This window comes from Podarcis raffonei, chromosome Z (genome assembly GCF_027172205.1).
Source record: "Podarcis raffonei isolate rPodRaf1 chromosome Z, rPodRaf1.pri, whole genome shotgun sequence".
Classification (NCBI taxonomy): Eukaryota; Metazoa; Chordata; class Lepidosauria; order Squamata; family Lacertidae; genus Podarcis; species Podarcis raffonei.
Window position 1 is genome coordinate 2,157,711 of NC_070621.1, and position 22,568 is coordinate 2,180,278.

Genomic DNA, 22,568 nt, shown 5'->3' on the forward strand with positions numbered 1-22,568 from the left:
ATCAGTCCCAGCATCATGCAGTCCTGCTGGCTGAGGCTGATTGGAGCTTCCCTCCAAACCATTTGAAAGCCAACAGGCTAGATTAGGCAGACCTCCATCCCTCCCAACAAAGCCTGTTCATGGCAGTTTTTTATTGAGGCCACTGGGTGCTCTCTGGGGCTGATGGGACCTGGGAGCCCAGCAGTGTTTGAAGAGCCAGAGTTTCCCCATCCTGAGCCTGCAAATTAGAGACCACCATAATATGAGACAACAGTCTCATTCACTTAGTTTTCTTTCACAGGGAATGGCCCTGCTTAGGGTCTGCCCCCCCCCCATTTAAATAAGCCTAGTTTTACATAGCATTCAGCTTTTATATTGTGGTATTATTAGTTAAATTGTTGCAAGCCACTCTGAGTATGCTGCTTAGAGATTATTTTTTTAATGTTAGGTAGTTTATTAATGAAATAGATAAATAAAATAAAGTATGAATCCCACAGTTACACTATTGAATATAAAAAGACCCCTGCTGGGTCAGGCCAAAGAGAAGCCACCAAGGCCAGCATCCTGTTCTTAACAGTGGCTACCCAGATGCTTGTGGGAAGCCTGGAAGGGTCTTCTCCCTGCCCATTGTTCCCACGAAACAACTGGTATTTTGAAGCATTGCTGCCTCTGTCCATGGAGGCAGATAGATTAAACGATACAGAACCGAACACACACAATAAAATGATAGTGAATACACTGGCAGCTGTCTGGATACTGGTAAGCATATATTTGGGGTGAGGGGGTGCATTTCAGTTCCTTTCACAGGAGTAAAAGGTAAAGGGACCCTGACCATTAGGTCCAGTCGCGGACGACTCTGGGGTTGCAGTGCGCATCTCGCTTTACTGGCCGAGGGAGCCGGCGACAGCTTCTGGGTCATGTGGCCAGCATGACAAAGCCGCTTCTGGCGAACCAGAGCAGCGCACAGAAACGCCATTCACCTTCCCGCCGGAGTGGTACCTATTGATCTACTTGGACTTTGACGTACTTCCAAACTGCTAGGTTGGCAGAAGCAGGGCCCGAGCAACAGGAGCTGATTCGAACCGCCGACCTTCCGATCGGCAAGTCCTAGGCTCTGTGGTTTAACCCACAGTGCCACCCACATCCCATATATTCACAGTGGAATGGGATACAAATATATGAAAAGGGATAGAAATTCATAAGAAAATGTGGGAAGGAACTATATTATTGGAAAGAGGCTCTGCGCTGCTTGCCAAAAATTACATATCCAGAGCTGCAGTCAGCAGATGTCCTCTGGGATGGTGTGTGTGTGTGTGTGCGTGTGCCTTTTGTTACCTCTTTCCTCCCTGCTGGTTGAAAAAGTTGCAGGAGCAGCCAATCAGGAACAAGGTGCATGCATTTTGGGAGGCTATGGGTCTGCTGATGTTTTTCCGGGTTAGAGTGGGAGAAGAGGTGATGCTCGGAAGGACTGCCGGAAGTTTATTCCTTCGCCTGAGCCATCTGCACCCTTGCCTGGGAAGCATTCAGTCTGGACCTCTTCCACACCCCTGACTGCAGCAACCGGTGAGCAAGGAGCAGGGAATTGGGGGTGTTGCGTGGGGGGGAGGGGAGGTGGCAGAGAGTGCAAGGCAGCCTCAGCTGACAGGTCCCAGGGCTTTAAAGGGATGCCTGGAAGGAAGCAGGGAGCTGTCCCACCTGAAGGAGTTCCTGGAATAAGCTTGCATCTCTATAGTTGAAGAAAATGTTGCCCTGGCCTCTCTCAGGCAGGAGGCAGAGAGCAGGGCTGTTGTGCAGAAGAGGGAATTTTTAAAGGGTTGCTGATGCTGTTTTGATTTGTTTTGTTTTCCTCTTCCCCATCCTGGCAAAATAAGCTGCACCTGCTGAAGCACATATAATGATGAGGATGATGATAATGATGATGTAGATTTATTATTTATACCCTGCCCATCTGGCTGGGCTTCCCCAGCCACTCTGGGCAGCTTCCAACCAAATATTAAAATACAGTAATACATCAAACATTAAAAGCGTCCCTAAATATTGCTGCACCATTGCTAAGTCAGTGGTTCCCAAACCCATTTGGTTCTCCACCACCCCTTGTTCCGGGAACTCACCCCCACTGCCCCCTATCCAACCCTATGGAAAGCTATTTGCATGACCCACTAGGGAAGATAATAACACAGCAAAGTTCAAAATAGTCACAATGAATTGTGCATTTATTGGAATTTCAACTAAAACTATGTAGTTTAATTAATTAGACAAAATTGATGAACTTGGTCCAGTTATACCAGCTCTTCAAAGTCTGATAGTCATTTACACCTCCAGCATGCACACACACGCGCGCACATACACACACACACACACACCCGCTTAGAGGAGTGGGGGAGTAAATGAACTGCGCTTCCCTTTGATGTTGGTTAAATCAAAACATGGTGACTAATCCCAAGGACCAGCACTTGGGATGGATCAGTTGGGGGGGGCACAAAGGGAGGGAACCTGGAATGATGAAAAGCATCGGAGGACTCCATCTCTATTGGCTGATATTCCTGTTTTCTTGAATAACGCAGGGCCAAGTTCAATGTATACTAATATACTGCTAGTATATAATGCCCTTAACAGTTTGGGACCAGTTTACCTGTGGGATCGCAATAATAATAATAATAATAATAATAATAATAATAATAATAATATTTTTTATTTATACCCCACCCTCCCCAGCCAAGGTCGGGCTTGAGAGCTTGTAGGGCAGCGGCTGAAGAAGGAACAAAAAGGGTTTTCTTGTGTGAGTTTCTTGTGGCTGATTAGCTGCTTTCTCTGTGCAAAGGTCAGAGGGGGCAGGGCTTCTGTTGAGGTAGGTGATTAGCTGTGGGAGGAGCTTGTCAGAGCTTGTAGGGCAGCGGCTGAAGAAGGAACAAAAAGGGTTTTCTTGTGTGAGTTTCTTGTGGCTGATTAGCTGCTTTCTCTGTGCAAAGGTCAGAGGGGGCAGGGCTTCTGTTGAGGTAGGGGATTAGCTGTGGGAGGAGCTTGTCAGAGCTTGTAGGGCAGCAGCGCGCGCCTAGCGGCGCGCGCAGTTTGATCCAACTTTTAGATTTAGGGGAGCTAGTCTCAAACGTTTGTTGGGGGAGATATAGGTTTATTTGGGGGGATTTATTTGTCCTGTCTTCACGCTTTTTATGATGGAGGACCGCTGTAGTCACCCCCAACGACACCTTCTCAAGATGGAGGATGAGGGAACAGCTGCAGTCGCCTGTGGTTCCTGCGCAATGTTTGCCATCTTGCCAAAGGTTGCAGGCAGCTTTACATGCAGCAATTGCATGTTGATTGCCCTCTTAAAAGACAAAGTCCAGCAACTGGAGGAACGTGTAGCTACGCTCCAAAGAATTAGAGAGCTGGAGCTCTTCTTGGAAGCAACAGAGCACACCGTCTCCACCAAGGAGGAGACAGGGGACTCCCCAGAGAAGGAGGCTAGTTCACCAACACAGGAGCCAGATATATGGAGAAACGTGACTCAAAGAAGTAGGAGGCCCAGGGTTCGCTCTGATTGTTTAGAAATACGCAATCGCTTTGAGGTCCTTTCCCCTAGCATGGAAGACGAAGAGCAGACTCCATTTGAGGATCTCTCCCTCATTACAGTCGATCAGGTATATGAAGACGAGCAGCAAAGGCAGTCCTCAGGGAATGTGCAGGCGACCTTGGAACGGACAGCTCACGGAAGAACCCCGACCAGACCTAAGAGGAGGCGTGTAGTGGTGATAGGGGATTCCCTACTGAGGGGAACAGAAGCAGTGATCTGTGGGCCTGACAAGATGTCTCGGGAAGTGTGCTGTCTGCCCGGGGCTAAGATCCAAGATGTAACTGAACGACTGCAAGGAATCATAAAACCCACTGACAAATACCCCTTCCTCTTGGTTCATGTGGGAACCAATGACACTGCAAGCAATAGCCTCCAGAAGATCAAAAGAGATTACGAGGCTCTGGGCAGGAAACTGAAGCAATTAAATGCACAAATTGTCATCTCATCTGTCCTCCCAGTTGAACGACGTGGCCCAGGGAGAGAGGGAAAAATAGTGGAAGTGAACAACTGGCTTCGCAAATGGTGTAAACAGGAACGGTTTGGATTCTTAGATCACGGACTGCAGTTTCTTGAAGATGGACTTCTGGCAAGCGATGGGCTGCACCTCACAACGGTTGGGAGGAATGTTTTTGCAAAAAATCTCAGAAACCTCATCAGGAGGGCTTTAAACTGACTAATGTGGGGGAGGGAGACAGTGCTCCTGAAGGTAGGAGTCTATCAATTGATGAAGATGATCATCCAAATGGCATAGACCGAATGGAGCAAACAGCACGCAGACCTAGTGGTGGGAGGAAAAAATCCTTAAATAAGAGACACGGGGGAATGATTAATGGACTTCAATGTCTGTACACTAATGCGCAAAGTATGGGAAATAAACAAGATGAGCTTGAGCTCTTGGTACAGCAAACTAAATATGACATAATAGGAATCACTGAAACCTGGTGGGATAAGTCCCACGATTGGAATGTAATAATGGAGGGATACAATCTATTTCAGAGAAACAGACCAGACAAGAAAGGAGGAGGAGTGGCGTTATATGTCAGGGATGTGTATACCTGTGAAGAGATCCAAGATTTAGAACCTCAAAGCCAAAGTGAGAGCATTTGGGTCAAAATTAAGGGAGAGAAGAATAACAGTGACCTCATTGTGGGAGTTTACTATAGATCCCCAAGCCAAACGGAGGACATAGATGATGCCTTCCTGGAACAGATGGCCAAGCATGCAAAAGGAAGGGAGATAGTAGTAATGGGGGACTTCAATTACCCGGATATTTGTTGGATGTCAAACTCAGCCAAGAGCATAAGGTCAAACAGATTCCTCACTGGCCTTGCAGACAACTTCATTGTCCAGAAAGTGGGAGAAGCAACAAGAGGAACAGCCATTTTAGATCTGGTCCTAACCAATGTTGATGACCTGGTTAGTGGGGTAGAAGTAGAAGGATCATTAGGCGCGAGTGATCATGCTCTTCTGAAGTTTACTATACAGCGGAAAGGAGCAGCCAAGCATACTAGGACTCAATTTCTCGACTTTAAGAAAGCCGACTTCATAAAACTTAGGGAAGTGCTTGGTGTGATCCCATGGACAGTAATACTAAAAGGAAAGGGAGTTCATGATGGCTGGGAGTTTGTTAAGAGGGAGATAGTAAAAGCACAACTTCAGACAATACCAATGAGACGGAAACATGGAAGGTGCCTAAAGAAGCCAGGGTGGCTATCTAAAGAACTTTTAACTGAGTTAAGATTAAAAAAGGATGTGTACAAAAAATGGAAAAGGGGGGAAACCACCAAAGAGGAATTCAAACAAATAGCCAGCACGTGTAGACACAAAGTCAGAAAAGCTAAAGCACAGAATGAACTCAGGCTTGCTAGAGAGGTTAAAAGCAACAAAAAAGGCTTTTATGGGTATGTTCGTAGCAAAAGGAAGAACAAAGAAACAGTGGGGTCACTCAGAGGAGAAGATGGTGAAATGCAAACAGGGGACACAGAAAGGGCTGAACTCCTCAATGCCTTCTTTGCCTCAGTCTTCTCCGATAAAGAAAACAATGCCCGACCTGAAGAATTTGGAGCAAATGATTCAGCAGAGGAAACACAGCCCAGAATAACTAAGGAGATAGTACAAGAATACTTGGCTAGTCTAGATGTATTCAAGTCTCCAGGGCCAGATGAACTGCATCCAAGAGTATTAAAAGAACTGGCAGATGTGATTTCAGAACCACTGGCAGTCATCTTTGAGAATTCCTGGAGAACAGGCGAAGTCCTGGCAGACTGGAGGAGGGCAAATGTTGTCCCTATTTTCAAAAAGGGGAAAAGAGAGGACCCAAATAATTACCGCCCAGTCAGTCTGACATCAATACCAGGGAAGATTCTGGAGCAGATCATTAAGCAAACAGTCTGTGAGCACCTAGAAAGGAATGCTGTGATCACCAATAGTCAGCATGGATTTCTGAAAAATAAGTCATGTCAGACTAACCTGATCTCATTTTTTGACAGAATTACAAGCCTGGTAGATGAAGGGAACGCAGTGGATGTAGCCTACCTTGATTTCAGCAAGGCATTTGACAAGGTGCCCCATGATATTCTTGTAAAGAAGCTGGTAAAATGCGGTCTTGACTATGCTACCACTCAGTGGATTTGTAACTGGCTGACTGACCGAACCCAAAGGGTGCTCATCAATGGTACCTCTTCATCCTGGAGAAGAGTGACTAGTGGGGTGCCACAGGGTTCTGTCTTGGGCCCGGTCTTATTCAACATCTTTATCAACGACTTGGATGATGGACTTAAGGGCATCCTGATCAAATTTGCAGATGACACCAAACTGGGAGGGGTGGCTAACACCCCAGAGGACAGGATCACACTTCAAAACGACCTTGACAGATTAGAGAACTGGGCCAAAACAAACAAGATGAATTTTAACAGGGAGAAATGTAAAGTATTGCACTTGGGCAAAAAAAATGAGAGGCACAAATACAAGATGGGTGACACCTGGCTTGAGAGCAGTACATGTGAAAAGGATCTAGGAGTCTTGGTTGACCACAAACTTGACATGAGCCAACAGTGTGACGCGGCAGCTAAAAAAGCCAATGCAATTCTGGGCTGCATCAATAGGAGTATAGCATCTAGATCAAGGGAAGTAATAGTGCCACTGTATTCTGCTCTGGTCAGACCTCACCTGGAGTACTGTGTCCAGTTCTGGGCACCACAGTTCAAGAAGGACATTGACAAACTGGAACGTGTCCAGAGGAGGGCAACCAAAATGGTCAAAGGCCTGGAAACGATGCCTTATGAGGAACGGCTAAGGGAGCTGGGCATGTTTAGCCTGGAGAAGAGGAGGTTAAGGGGTGATATGATAGCCATGTTCAAATATATAAAAGGATGTCACATAGAGGAGGGAGAAAGGTTGTTTTCTGCTGCTCCAGAGAAGCGGACACGGAGCAATGGATCCAAACTACAAGAAAGAAGATTCCACCTAAACATTAGGAAGAACTTCCTGACAGTAAGAGCTGTTCGACAGTGGAATTTGCTGCCAAGGAGTGTGGTGGAGTCTCCTTCTTTGGAGGTCTTTAAGCAGAGGCTTGACAACCATATGTCAGGAGTGCTGTGATGGTGTTTCCTGCTTGGCAGGAGGTTGGACTCGATGGCCCTTGTGGTCTCTTCCAACTCTATGATTCTGTGATTCTGGGCTCAGGGCGGCTAACAACCAATAATAAAAACAAGTTGAATGAATACAGCTTAAAAACAAGATTAAAATACAGCATTAAAACATTAAAATGCAGCCTCATCACAGGAAGAGAAAGGAAAAATGAAAGAGGGGGAGGGAATCCAAAGGCCAGGCGGAACAACTCTATCTTACAGGCCCTGCGGAAAGAAATCAGATCCCGCAGGGCTCTGGTCTCATGAGACAGAGCGCTCCACCAGGTTGGAGCCAATGTTGAAAAGGCCCTGGCTCTGGCTGAGGCTAATCTGACTTCCTTAGGGCCCAGGACCACTAGGGTGTTGCTATTTATGGACCTTAAGGTCCTCCACGGGGCATACCGGGAGAGGCGGTCCCGTAGGTACGAGGGATATATATATTATATATAAATTACGCTATACATCCCCAACTGAATGCTTAAATCTGCAGAACTGGTGCTGTTAAAAGTGCAACACTGTATATTACGCATTCCAGATTTGAAATCTTTTAGTGTGGCAGCACCTACACTCTGGAACTGCTGAGTTTGTCTTTCGACCAGACTAAATGTCTAAATGTCTAAAAGAGCTGTTTCACGGTTTTCCCTTATGTCTTATTCCTTTGTCCTCTTTGTAAAGTGCATTGAGGGTTTTCTGTTCTTTTCTTTACAATCAAGAGACATGTAGCCAAAACCACTAGAATTTTGCAATTTTGCAAAGTACACTTTTGTGCATTCTTCTACAAGAGATAGTTGTGACTATCCCTCTGGAAACAGTTGCAAAGGAAGCAGCCAAAAGGTTTAGCCTTATTTGCAGTGGGCAATCCATGCGTCTCACAGATTTTTCATGTATCTGATGAAGTGGACTGTAGTCTACGAAAGCTTATGAATGCGTTAGTCTTTAGGGTGCCACAGGACTGCTTGTCATTTAATAAAATAAGAAGAGCCCCAATTGGGTTCTCTCAAGTTCTGTATCCTATTTCCTGAGCCCACAGCAGGGCATGAACACAACAGCCCTCTCCTGCTCTTGACCACCCTCAGTGACTGGTATCCCAGGGCACATTGCCTCTGATCCTAAAGGCAGTGCATAGCCATCATGTCTAGTAAAAAAAGAAAGAAAGGTAAAGGACCCCTGGACAGTTAAGTTCAGTCAAAGGCGACTACGTGGTGCGGCGTTCATTTTGCTTCAGGCCAAGGGAGCAGGCGATGGTCCACAGACAGCTTTCCGGGTCATGTGGCCAGCAGGACTAAATCGCTTCTGGTGTAATGGAACACCGTGGCGGAAGCCAGAGTGCACGGAAACGCCGTTTACCTTCCCACCGCAGCAGTACCTATTTATCTACTTGCACTGGTATGCTTTCAAACTGGTAGCTCACCCCATCGTGCGAATTCGAACTGCCGACCTTCTGATCGGCAAGCCCAAGAGGCTTAGTGGCTTAGAGCACAGTGCCACTCGTGTCCCACATCATGACTAGTAGCCAATGAGAGCCTACCTTTTTTTTTTTTTTTTGGCTTGAAGGCTGTATCCACCGTTGGCCAACCCTCTTGAGACCTTATGCCAGCAGTGGGTGTGTACACTCTACACTGTCTGTCTCTCTCTCTCACACACACACACACCTCTCCTCTTTCCACTACCAGCACTGTTTCTACTGTATTTCTCTTTTTGCTGCCACTCCCAAAATTGGTGAGTTTTTGCTGCTAGAAATGTTCACTTGGAGGCCTTACTAAGTCCCTGGGATGAGAGTCAGCCACCACTTTTTTAAAGCCTTCTAAATACTATTAGAATTAATTAACCGCATTCTAAACTACTGTTCCAAAGAGCTTTACACACACACAAATTTAAAACAGTCAAAAACACAAAAGCAGCAAATACATTTAAAACAAGACTAAAACCCTACCAGCCTTTCTCAACCTGCGGGTCCCCAGATGTTGTTGAACTACAACTCCCATCACCCCTAGCTAGCAAGGCCGGAGCTCAGGGATGATGGGAGTTGTAGTCCAACAACATGTGGGGACCCACAGGTTGAGAACCACTGCAACCGGTGGGCACTTGGGATAAGGACCCATTTATCCAGCCACTAAAGGATATCTGAATAAAGATGTCTTTGACTGTTTATGGAATGGGCACATAGTGGGTTATTGATTGTATCTCAACAGGAATACGCTTCCACAGGACAGGGGAAGCCGCGCTAAAAGCCCTGCTCCAAATTCCTATGGAGTCAGCTTCTGAGGTCTTCAGACCTTACTTCGGATCTCTGCTCTCCTGCAAACTGCAGTGATCTAGTGGGTGGATAGAGGGACAAGGTTGTCTCTCAAGGAACCTGGTCCTGAGCTGCATAGGAACTTATATGTTAGTACCAACACCTTGAACTTGGCCCAATAGCAAACAAGTGGCTGCCAGCACATCTAAAGGTAAAGGTAAAGGGACCCCTGACCATTAGGTCCAGTCGTGGCCGACTCTGGGGTTGTGGCGCTCATCTCGCTTTATTGGCCGAAGGAGCCGGCATACAGCTTCTGGGTCATGTGGCCAGCATGACTAAGCCGCTTCTGGTGAACCAGAGCAGTGCACGGAAATGCCATTTACCTTCCCGCCGGAGCGGTACCTATTTATCTACTTGCACTTTGACGTGCTTTCGAACTGCTAGGTTGGCAGGAGCAGGGACTGAGCAATGGGAGCTCACCCTGTCGCGGGGATTCGAACTGCCGACCTTCTTATCAGCAAGTCCTAGGCTCTGTGGTTTAACCCACAGCACCACCCGCGTCCTTCGCCAGCACATCTAGCAGCAGGAAATTCAACAATTTTAACTCTGCATTGTGTGAAGATGTTGCTTGTTTTGTTTGTCATGAATCTTTCGCCCCTCAGCTTCCTGGCAGGATTCCACTATGAGGCAGAGTGAGGCAGCTGCCTCAGGTCACAAATATTGTAGGACCCACTAAACTAGGCCATTGTCGTCAGGGTGCAGTGGAGGATATTCAAATAAGCGTCTCCACCACCATCGTTCTGCCCGGACACTGAGGTCCAGCGCCGAGGGCCTTCTGGCGGTTCCCTCATTGTAAGAAGCCAAGTTACAGGGAACCAGGCAGAGGGCATTCTCGGTAGTGGCGCCTCCCTGTGGAACGCCCTTCCACCAGATGTCAAAGAGAACAACAACTACCAGACTTTTAGAAGACACCTGAAGGCAGCCCTGTTTAGGGAAGCTTTTAATGTTTGATGTATTACGGTATTTTAATATTTTGTTGGAAGCTGCCCAGAGTAGCTGGGGAAGACCAGCCAGGGTATAAATAATAAATTATTATTATTATTATTAACAACCTGCTGAGCTTTGTATGCAATGCACCTTTCTTTTTTCTTTTGCTTCCCCTACCCCTCTTCCCCAAACAGAATCACCACCATGGCGGCCGACTCGGATGTGCTGCACTTCCAGTTTGAGCAGCAAGGGGGCGCCATGCTGCAGAAGATGAACCTGCTGAGACAGCAGAACCTATTTTGCGATGTCTCCATCTACATCAACGACACTGAGTTCCAAGGGCACAAAGTCATCTTCGCCGCTTGCTCCACGTTCATGCGGGACCAGTTCCTGCTCACCCAGTCCAAGCAGGTGCGGATCACCATCTTGCAGAGTGCCGAGGTTGGCCGAAAGCTGCTCCTCTCCTGCTACACAGGGTCTCTGGAGGTGAAGAAGAAGGAGCTTCTCAAGTACCTAACAGCTGCAAGTTACCTGCAGATGGTGCACATTGTGGAAAAGTGCACGGAGGCACTGTCCAGGTACCTGGAGATTGACGCGGCCGTGGAGGGCAGCCGGGCCAGCCCTGAGAAGTGCCACTCCTCCGAGACAGAACTGGAATGCAGCGGTGGCTGCCCTGATAAAGACTGTGAAATCATTGAGATTTCTGAAGACAGCCCTGTGAATTCAGAGGATCATATAAAACTGGAAAAGGGGGACCTTCAGCAGCCGCCCATGCAGAGCTTGCTATCAGAAACAAAGAACGTTAAAAGCCCTGAGATATCAACTGTCAAGATAGGGTATAAGGACAACGAAATCTGCATTATCCGAATGGATTCCATCAGCGCTCCTAATGTGGAAGGTGAGCAGTTTCCACAGCCGTGCACCTCCTCCAAATCAAACTTGTACTTCCCCGAGACTCAGCACTCTTTGATCAATTCAACGGTGGAAAGCAGGGTCACAGAAGTGCCCAGGGATCAGTTCCAAGACTTTGGCGGGGAGAATCCGGAAGGAGCCAACAGAACGGCCCCAGGTGGGTTCCAGAGCCCAGGGGACTCTGCTTACTCCTGGCGGCACCAGTGCCCCAAGTGCCCCAGGGGATTTCTCCACCTGGAGAACTACCTCCGCCACCTGAAGATGCACAAGCTGTTCCTGTGCCTGCAGTGCGGGAAGACATTCACGCAGAAGAAGAACCTGAACCGGCACATCCGTGGACACATGGGCATCCGTCCCTTCCAGTGCATGGTCTGCCTGAAGACGTTTACAGCCAAAAGCACCCTCCAGGACCACCTGAACATCCACAGCGGGGACCGGCCCTACAAGTGCCACTGCTGTGACATGGACTTCAAGCACAAGTCTGCCCTCAAGAAGCACCTGACGTCTGTACACGGGAGGAGCAGCATGGACAAAGCCAACTTTGACTCCATTACGGAAGTCAGAATAGACTACGACTAGTGGGAGGTGGGGAGGGTTTGTAGAGCAGGTTTGGGAAACCCCCAGCCCACCAGGTGAGGGGTTTTCCACATCACCCTGCAAGGCTGTTTGCCACAGACCACGCCCACTTGCCCATCTGCCGAAATCACTGGTTGACATCAGAGGATGGGTGGGAGCGCCTGGTACAATTCTGCTAGGTGCTGCTTTGCAAAGTAGACCCAAATGTTGACAAAAGTGGGACCACCCAACCATCTGTCAGCAGCCATCAAAATACACAGTTGGTCCGTGAATGGGGGGAGGTAAAGAACTGGCCCACTGAGCCAAAGGAGTTCTCCATCTCTATAATAATAATAATAATAATTTATTATTTATACCCTGCCCATCTGGCAGGGCTTCCCCAGCCACTCTGGGCGGTTTCCAAAAAAATATATTAAAATACTGTAATACTGCATCCCTAGTGTGCAGTAAGGTCAGCTGCTTTGCAAGTATAGAGGTCAACCTCTCTTTTGGATCTCAACCCTACAAGATGGGTGTTTAGATGTAGCACAACATTTCCGCTGGTGATGTTCATGGAGGCTTGTTGGAGAACCAGTTGCCCATCCGAGATGAGAACATCCTATACACAAACAGGAAATGGAACAAAATTCATCTCCCCCCCCCCATCCCTTTCCGGGGGTGGGGGGTGAGTTGTCAACAGATGAACAGATGTGTGGGGTGAAGAAAAAACTTTAGGGGACTTATTTTACTTTTGCACAGCACTTAGTTTTTTCGGTTGCTGGTGGTGGTTATGATGTTATTATTATTATTAATTACTCTTGCTATTATTATTACTAGTAGTAGTACTTTTTGCAAGATGACTTGAGCCCAAATCTTGAAAGAAAAATTAAGTCTTGGACCGCTGGTGTTTTAGTGGAGGCAACTGTGAATTAAATATTTAATGGGTTGTTACTGATTTCTCTCATGGCGATAAAACTGTGCAGCTGCAACGAATGCTGTTGGATTTTGTGTTTGCATGGAGCAGAGACACCACTTTCACGCTTTATCTTTTGTTGTTTCTTAAAAGAAGGTTACAGCTTAATGTTTTCTTAGAAGCTAGAACTTTTAACTGGGGGAGGCCAGTGGCAGTCAGAAGGACCAATCAGACGCTCAAGGCTTCAGAGTGTGATTGTAACCAGATCAGTTTCAGCTGAAGATTTTTCTCTGCTCCTTCTGGCTGAAACATGTGGACTGGTTTGGTGTGCGTTGGTGCCGGCACGTTCCGCTCAGTGAACAGGTTAGGTTATCTCTATATGATAGATTCATTTTCTTGTGGATTTCCTAAGTGCTGTTTAATTCTTTGATGAAAATAGGCCTCAGAGGTCTGGTATTTAAGGATGGTGGTGAAAAAGACCAGAAATTTATGGCACTGTTGTTTCTTTAGACCATTTGTTACTCTGGCTTACCTTTGTATGTTGTGTCATAAAAAAGAAGGTATCTACAGCTTAAGTTCCCTCTCTTCCCCCTAGACCTAGTGGGCTATCGCATGTTGGGAGGACCTGGTGTTTGCAGCCAGTGAGGATGTTGTTAAATGGTGTTTCTGGGTGTGGAGGGAAACACCCCCCCCCACCCATTTTAGGGGAAGTACAGTGGGCTACATCAAGGGTCATCTGACCTGCATGCAGAAGGTCCCAGGTTCTAAACCCGGTGGCATCTCCGGGGAGTGCTGAGAGACACTTGCTGCCTGAAATCCTTTACAGCTGCTGCCAGTCAGTGTAGACAGTATTGAGCTGCATGGACCCATGGTCTGACTTCCTATAACAGAAATTTTGCCCTCCTCACAGGGTGCTTGAGTATGCTGCAAAGCATAGTGCTGGTGGGAACCAAGTCACCCACAATCTTAATTTTATGAGAGGCAGCTGAGTCTTTTAAGTACAGTACAGTTGCCAGGAAGCCGTGGATCCGTGTGTTTTTTTTGGTGCAGGCTGTGCCCATGGACATGACGTGTGATTTGATCCTTAGTTTGGGGTGGCCCAATGCCAGAACCAGAGGATCCATGAGGATGCGTGCTTCGAAACCATGTTTTTCGCCCACAGTGTTGCCAGGAAGCCGTGGACCCGTGTTTATTGTGTGTGCAGGCTGTGCCTATGGCCACGGTGTGTGATTCGACAGTGAGTTAGAGGTGGGCCAATGCAAACACCATGAGGATCCATGGTTTGAAACCACGTTTTTGCGCTATGGTACATTATCTAGCAACGCCCCAAGTTTCCAGCCAATCTGGTTCTATTTTGAGGCAGGTTTTGCTTTTGTATGGTGCATAGCTTTACTGTGGGGTCATCGATGCTTTATCCAACAGGAATCTGATGTAATGGCTGCTGTTACTGGTCAAGTTGGATGATGGATGTGCTTGCAGAGGCACTGGCCTTGATCATGTCGTGTACCACCTTGCCAATTTGGGCATTATTAAGTGCCATGTCTTTTCCCCCCTGTTGTTGTAAAAGTTTGCCACAACCTTTGTTTCTGGTCAGCTCCATCTATCCTGACAAAATATAGTATACACACAGCTTATACACTAACAGAGGCTGTGTACACATTACCAGCTTATAACATACACAAGTTATTTTTTCTCAATTTGGGTTGAAGCTGGTTTGTGGGGAAATGCATCAAAACACAGCACTTTCTAAGAAATAGAATGATGCACTGCTTCCCAAACCAGCAGTGGGAGCACACTGGAAATGCAAAATAAAATGTGTGCAAAGGGACCCCTGACCATTAGGTCCAGTCGTGACCGACTCTGGGGTTGCGGTGCTCATCTCGCTTTATTGGCCGAGGGAGCCGGCGAACTGCTAGGTTGGCAGGAGCAAGGACCGAGCAACGGAGCAGGGACCCAGGGGATTCTAACTGCCAAAACTTGTGATCAGCAAGCCCTGAGCTCTGTGATTTAACCCACAGCGCCACCTGCATCCCATAATGTGTGTTCACAGCCTTAAACTGACCTAGGCTTTCTGTGTTATATGATCTGCTGGTTTTGGCTTTTTGTAAATTTGGATGTCAATTTTTTTGTATGCTAATAATAAGCTACAAGCTCTAGCTTAACAGAAAAGTCTGTATTTGAGTGGTGTCCTACTGCCTTTTTAAAGGCTTATCTTCCTCTCTCCAGCCCATTGTAAAAGAGTTGTGTTAACTGCTAATTTTTACAAGTTGTCACCTGCTTTGTCTTCAGGGCATAATTATGGGAATGGCAGCTTTGATATCCTGTTTTCTTGGCTGACTTGCCAGCTGACTTGCATTTCCAATCCCCCTCCAATCCCCCTCCAAATGACTTGTAGTGAAAATAAAGTTTTCCCACAGCTGAAGGACATATTTCTGATGCTCTTGAATGAACTGAAAGGACTGCAAACCATGCTGAACTCTTCTGGAACACATAGTTTTGCACAGAGAAGAGAGGCCTTTTTGCACAAATCAAACCATTTTCTTTAACTAGTTAGAAGTTCCTTGATGTTGCTTTTTTAAGTTGTGCCTCCTGATCTATAAGCTTCACATTTCAATAAATATTGCCCTTTCAACCCACCAATTTCTTAAGAAAAAAAGACTTTACACCTGAAACCCTAAATGCACTTGCTAAGAAGCAAATCCCAGTGCTACTTACATATGAAGAATCGCCATGAGTGTTGTGTTAAAATTTTGCTTCTCATAAATGTATGAGCACCATAAATTAATTTTCAACAGCACTTAGTGAACAGTTATGCTCCTTTTAATTATATTATTTCTTCCTATTCACATAATGCTGTGAATTATATTATTTCTTCCTATTCACATAATGCTGTATCCAAATCCATTCAGGTCCCTAAGAAGACAATTAAAAAAAAAAACACCATAGTACAGTTATACCTCGGCTTGAATGTGCTTCAGGTTGAGCGCTTTCGGGTTGCGCTCCGCGGCAACCCGGAAGTAACAGAGCGCGTTACTCCCAGGTTTCGCCGCTCGCGCATGCGCAGACACTCAAAATGACGTCGCACGCATGCGCGGAAGCGGCAAAATGTGACATGCGCAGACACACCGTCGCATCTTATGTTCCTTTCAGGATACGAACGGGGCTCCGGAACAGATCCTGTTCACATCCCGAGGTACCACTGTATTTCAGATATAGGCTGGTGCCTCCAGACCATTACAGGCTCATATAAGTTCAGCACAAACAGTTGGGCCTGGTGAGCATTTAAGGTCCCCAACCCTAATCTGCGAGTTGCCATCTGATTGGATTTTATTCTGATCCTGATCTGATTTTAGGATGTATTTTAAATTGATTGTCTGTTTTTATATTAATGTCATCATCATCATCATCAAACCTTTTATTGGCATCACATACAAACATCCAAAACAAATAAATACAGACTTACCACTTCCCCAGTGGCACAAAATATTTGCTAAAAGAAAGGAGGCAGAGCAGTCTATCGTCACATCTCTTGGTCTCCAGGGAGATCAGATGTCTGCAGTGTACTTCGATGACAAAAAACCAAATAGAGATATTTAGCCACTAGCTCCTGATCATTCCCCAGTAATAGAAAATGTATGACCTCCGACTCTGGTTTCCATTTGGGGATACAGAGTTGATCCAGAAATTGCTGACGGAGATCAGCATATAGTTTACATTTGAGAACGGTATGTGTTAAGGGTTTCCACCAGGCGGTCTTTGCATGGGCAAGTTTTTTCTTCTTCCACCCTGCCTGAGAACCTTCCCAAAGGAGGTTTTATTAGTTTTATCAGCTTTTTATTAGCTTTTACTAGTATTCTAGTATTTTATCGCTCGGTATCTTTTTCTTAATTATTTTAATCACAAAGTTCAAGCTAAAAGTTTTAGGCAACATCCCGGAGAAAGCCTTAATTAGCTTGAGCTCGACTCAGTCTACCAACTACTTATCAGCAGGAGAGGAGATCAAACGCCCTAATCTTGGAAGGATTCCGAGTTTCCTGATTTACAGCTGAAAGCAGTAGCAGCTGCATCTCTGTTAAAATGTCTAAGAAAAAGAAGCCGTTGGCTTCATCTCCACAAGTGAGCCCATAGCAGAAGTGCAAGCAGAGTTAACTGGATGATTTTGTAAGAGCCCAGAATCCAGCACCTACCACATCAAACACAGTTCATTCCTAGATAGGTGGGGACACTTTAATGGGTGGAGACCACCCAGGGGAGAAGGCTGAGATGAGCGCCCATGAAGCATCTCTTGAACTACTACCGAGAGGGCACCACTCTATGCGGAAATACTCACGGACCACTCTGCTGACTGCAAGAACAGTGGAGGAAATTAACACCAAACTAGAAAAGGTAATGTCACTCCTGGCTGAGTTGGTGCTTTTGGCGGCCAGAAATAGCTCCCTCAGTACTAAAGAGGCTGACGTAGTGTTGCACTCCCCCAAAACCACTGTGCACAGGGGTGTAACCGGTCTGGATCTGACAACCGAGAGACTACTAATAGCAAAAATAACAAAAGTGAAAGTAGGGTCTTGATCCTACAAAACACCCAAGTAGCTCTCAATATACAGTCATACCTCTTGTTACGTTTGCTTCATGATACGTTTTTTCAGGTTGCGTCCCGCGGCGACCCAGAAGTACCAGAAAGGGTTACTTCCAGGTCTCGCTGCTCGCGCAGACGCGCAAAATGACATCACGTGCATGCGCATAAGTGGTGAATCGCAATCCGCTTGTGCGCAGACACGGGTTACGTTCCTTTCATGTTGCGAACAGGCCTCCGGAACGGATCCTGTTCGCAACCAGAGGTACCACTGTATGTCCTTTCAACAGTATGCTGTTAGAAATCAATCACTATTGTCAAGAGAAATCTTAAGCTTTTACTAAATATCCAGTGCGACAATCTGATTGTGATATATTAATGTGTTATACATTTGATGTTAGCCGCTCTAAGCCCGGTGTTGGCCGGGTATAAATAAAAATTATTATTATTATTGTATAAACCCTTCCAACTTCAGGACCTCAGGGGTTACCGTCTTTTATTTCTCCCACTCCTCCCCACCTGCTTTAAATACAGAGGCCGATCTGCACCATTTAAAGCTCACAACTCCTCCCTCCCTAAACCTGGGAACTATAGTTTTGCCCTCACAGGAGCTACGGTTTTCAGCCATCTTAACATACTACTGTCCCCAGGATTATTATATTTTTTTTGGGGGGGGGGAGTCATGTGCTTTAAATGTATGATGTGGGTGTTCCCCAAATCTTCTCCCTCTATATTGCCACTCCAGACTGAATCGAGCTACAAATGTATGGGGAGAAACAATGAAGGATGAGCAGGAGGCGTCTGTCAATACTTTTATCTTTTAAAAACAACAGGGTGGCGAGGGAATACAGTATTATATTTATTTTCTTCATAAAGCTTTTCCCCCCGTTTCATTTTTTAGTTTATGTAAAACAGAGAGAACAATTATAACAACGGGTGAAAAGCAAAGCTGCATGACAGAAATGATAAATATTACTAAATTTATTCGTTTATTTCTATTCTCCGAGGAGCTCAAGGTAGAATAATACATGGTTCTCCTCTTCCTCGCTTAATCCCCACAAGACTCCTACGAGGATTGTACTGTATCGTTGCAAAATGAGTAGCAAAGAAAATTAAAACCAGCCACGACCGAATGTTTCTAGTGCGGTGAAGTGCAGGGGTGGGCTAGATGACCCTCGGGGGTCCCTTTAACGCTCTATCGTTCTGTGATTGTGCGAACGTGCGCGAATTACAGGAAGCGCAGCCGCGGCGCACGTCGCCTCTTCCGCCCGCCGGCCTCACTTCTGCGCAGGGCGCACGCGCGTTGCACAGCGGCTAGCGAGCTGGAACGAGGAGCGGGGAGCGGTCGTCGCTGTGCGGTATCTATCGTCGATACCGGTCCCATCTGGGCGCTTCATCTCTGTAGTATGCCCTTCTGACGCTTCTTCCTGTCTCTCCGTACCCAGCAAGCGCGCCTCCGTCCACGTGACTTTGGGTGGAGGTGGGCGGGGCCGCGGCTGCGAGGCGAACGCTCGCGAGAGGTGGGGCGGGCCCGATCTGGGCGGGGCTCCCGGCTGTCACCGCGATGAGGAGGCGCCGTCGCCGCCGCCGCCGCTGGGCTGCTCCGGGGTGCGCCCCTGAGGGGGTGTGAGGAGATCCCGGGCCCTCCTGCAGGTAGGGGGCCCGGGAGGGCGGGGGCCCAGCGGCGGCTGTGAGGCGGAAGGCGGCCCCGCCCCCCTTCTGCCCTCTCACCCCGCGGGCCGAGGGGGTGAAATTGGGGGAGGGGAGGGGGCGTGGCTCGTTCCCAGCGGGGGGGGGGGCGGCGAAGAAGGGCGACCCTCCACTTCCCACTCCCCTGTAGTGTGCGTTCCCGCCCCCCCCCAACTGCTGTGCGGGGAGGGGGCTTCCATTCAGTGTGGGTCATCACCCTCCCCCCACTCAGACCCCAAAGGAAAGAAAAGGGAATGGCGATTATTTGAGGGGGGGCGCGGGGAGTTGTTGTTTTGGATGTCATTTCTCTCTCCCTCCCGCGCCCCCCGCTTCAAAAAAGTATTGGTAGTCGGTGGGGTCGGAAGAGAAGCCCCCCGCCCCCAGTGCACACACAGGCTGGGCTCCCCACCAGCAGCCCCTCTCGGGAACAAGGCTGCCCGCGGCTACGGGTCGTGGTCACTGGGGGCTGATGGGTTGCTGGTGGTGAGCTGGGCGAGTGTTGCTGTGCTCCTGTGTCCTGCTTGCGAATTGGGGAGGGGGAGCCCTTCTGGTTAGCCGCTGCGAGAAACAGGCAGCTGCACTAGTTGGGCCTTTGGCAAGGGATCATTTATGTTTTTCTCCCCAGTACTGATAGGTGGGGTGCCCTGGGTGGGTGCCTGACACACACTAATCCCCCCTTCCTTTCTTGGGGCAAGAGTTTGTATGAGGAATAAGGGGAACTTTCTCCCTCAAAAGAAGAGGGGTTGTGTATGTGTACACCGTTGAAACACATCACTTTGTTTCATCTCACCCTCCCAGGGCTAGCCTGAGTTATTTTGCCGCCCAAGGCAGAACAGCAGATACCCAGAAGCAGTTGCCTAGGTTGGCTGCCTTAGTCTGCCTAATGGTAGGACAGGCGCTATGTTCCTATCCCCTATCCTGTCATCTTCTTTTTCCTCCACTTTCAACTTTCCCTGGTTATTGGAAAGTTTGAGAAGAACAATGTGAGCACCCCCTGCCCCCAGATGATTAAAATGTTGGGTATGAGCTTTCAGGTTGCACAAAATGTATCTGCAGGATTCTGCAGTCAGAGCTCAGATTTTTAAAAAGTGTGAGGTTGCATGCCCAGCATGTTAATATGTTCGGGTCAAGTATATGCACACGAGCAGACAGTTAAGCCAGGTTGCTAAATGCCCCAAAGGACTGCTTTAGACATGATAACTTTTGTACATGGGAAATATTTATCAAAGAAACAGTACACAACGCATGCCACTGCTTCCCAGACTACATGTGTATTGTGTTTATGTCACATGTGATGATCTATGTGTGCATTGTATGCTGTTTCACACATGGAAGTGTTTTTCATGTGGGAATTCTGGTGTGTTCGGAGCAGCCCTTTCATTCTAGGCAAAAGGCACCACCATTTGCCTCCTTGTCCTCATGAGAGTGTAAATCAGGGATGGAGAATCTGCAAGCCCTCCTGGTGTCTTTGGGCTTGAACTTGCATTAGTCCCAGCCAATGTGAGCAGTGGTCAGGGATGATGGGAGTTAGAGTGGAACAACGCCTTGGAGCCCCACAAATCCCCCACCCCTGATTTTAAGCAACCTGCTCAAACTCTCAAAATTATTATTTCTAACATTGTACTCTGTATGCAGAGGTGTTCGCTTTAAAATTAGATCCTTGCAAAACTTGTCACCCTAATGCCATTATTTTTATTATAGTTTCCCGCCACCACACCTTCCTCCTAGTGAGCATAGAAATATTTTTAATAAGCCTAAATGTGGTGGGGTTAGTTAGCTTGGGAGTTAAAATTTGATTGTGCTCCTGTTCAAAGATGATAGAAGTGCTTTTCATCCTTATATCCTGTGGGAAATTTGAAGACAAAATGCTGGTGGAAATGTATTGAAGCTCAGCTACGTGGTGGTCTGAACAAGGCCCAGTTTGTCTTTCCACTGCTTAGACTTTACAGCACAGAAAAATGCAGCATGTATGCTAGAATAGCTCAAGAGATGCCAGCTATTTAGCTCAGCTTGCTGCAGCTGCTTAGAGATGGTCTGTGCCTTGAACCATCAAGGGGGCATAGTTGATTGAAATCAAGGGTTCTGAACACAATCATTACCATTTCTAGAGAGATAAAATAGTTATGGCAATGTTTATTATTATTATGTGACTTTGAGGGAAGCAGGCTCCTGAGCGGCACAAAATTCTTCAGCAAGCAAGAGCTTTTAATCGCTACCTTTTGGAAGAGCTCTGCGTAATTCAGAATTCCGTTATTTGCACCAGCAGTGGGGTGCCCAATAACCTTTGACTTTCTGAGCCATATCAGTTCCATCACAGGTGACTCTTAACAAGCTAGTGTTCAAGTAGAACAGCTGTCTTTCCATGTAGAAGGGAGCAGAGTTGGAGAAGTGAAATACATAACTATGCGTATTTATTTAGATTTCAGCTCGAAGGAAGCAGTCCTCAAGGAAGTGGCCATAGCTAACTTGTAGAGCACATACCTTTGCATGCAGAAGGTCCCAGGTTCAGTCCCCAGCATATTCAGTTAGAAGGATTAGATAGCAAGTGAAGATCCTTCTTTGACTGAAACCCTGGAGAGCTCCAGTCAGTCTGTCAATACTGGGTTGTGTGGACAGATAATCTGGCAGATTCCCATGTTAGTTTTATTGATTCTTTTTTTATTCCCCCTACTTTTTTGACATGTATTTGTACGTTTCTAAAATAAAGTTGGCACCATTTTAATAAAAAAATTAGAATTCATTTAATAAGAATTTAAAAATCAAGGAGTTAAACAGAATAAATTTCAGACTAAACTACCATTAAAAATCCCCAACTATCCTCCCCCAATTTAACCCTATCACACAAAATCTCACAGCCATACAAAAAGTGTTACTAATGTTTTTATGTTAATGCTAATGTGACTATCTTCATTTAAAATTTGTTTGGTTCAAGTAAAGTTATAAATGGAAGTAGCAGGGTGGTGCTTTGGTGTGCCTTGAGCTGCTGCTCTTTTTGTGGAATAAATTGAATTATCTGTTCTCTGAAGTGGCAATTTTTTGGTTTCTAGGACAAAAGGTTGCATCCATTCTGTGTCCTGTCCTATACCACTTGCTGGCTGCATTTGTATGTCATGATAAACAAGTCTTTCCCAGCCCTGTGCCAAGCAGATCTTTTTTATCATTTACTTACTTACTTATTTGCATTTTGTTTCCTGCAAAGAAGTTCTGAAGAAACCCATAGAAAATACTGTATTCAAAAATTACACTGAAGCATTCACCCACAAAAATAAGTCAGAATACAAAGCCACTCTTCCCCATTCAGCAGCAGGGTAAGGACCAATTTCTACTAGAAAAACCCCAAAAGACCCAACACAGTATCAATGCTTAAATACATGGGAGAATAAGAACGTCTTTCCCTAGTGCCATAAAAATAACAGTGTTGGTGACAGGAAAGCATTCTGCAGATTACAGGGTTGGGGGCCAGCTACCACTGAAAAGGCCTGTTCTCTCACTGCAAACCTCTTTTGGAGGTGGTACCCTAAGAA

The 22,568-nt window shown here is 46.7% G+C and overlaps 3 protein-coding genes across 10 annotated transcripts in view; all 3 read left to right on the forward strand.

The window, feature by feature from the left end:
• ZBTB26 (zinc finger and BTB domain containing 26) overlaps positions 1-22,568 on the forward strand; it is a 165,875-nt gene that overhangs the window by 8,543 nt on the left and 134,764 nt on the right. The window lies entirely within an intron of this gene.
• Positions 1,356-15,601, forward strand: ZBTB6 (zinc finger and BTB domain containing 6). Its single transcript, XM_053373291.1, has 2 exons — positions 1,356-1,542; positions 10,597-15,601. The coding sequence occupies exon 2, from the start codon at positions 10,607-10,609 to the stop codon at positions 11,891-11,893; it is 1,287 nt and encodes a 428-aa protein (XP_053229266.1). The 5' UTR covers positions 1,356-1,542; positions 10,597-10,606; the 3' UTR covers positions 11,894-15,601.
• Positions 18,881-22,568, forward strand: part of RC3H2 (ring finger and CCCH-type domains 2) — a 50,647-nt gene continuing 46,959 nt past the window's right edge. For 3 of the 6 annotated variants that reach the window (XM_053373267.1, XM_053373271.1, XM_053373272.1), the window contains exon 1: positions 18,883-19,008. The gene's annotated coding sequence lies outside the window, so the exon portion shown is untranslated. Of the gene's footprint in view, positions 19,009-22,568 lie in introns of all 6 variants that reach the window. The other 3 variants (XM_053373270.1, XM_053373268.1, XM_053373269.1) reach the window with 2 other exon arrangements.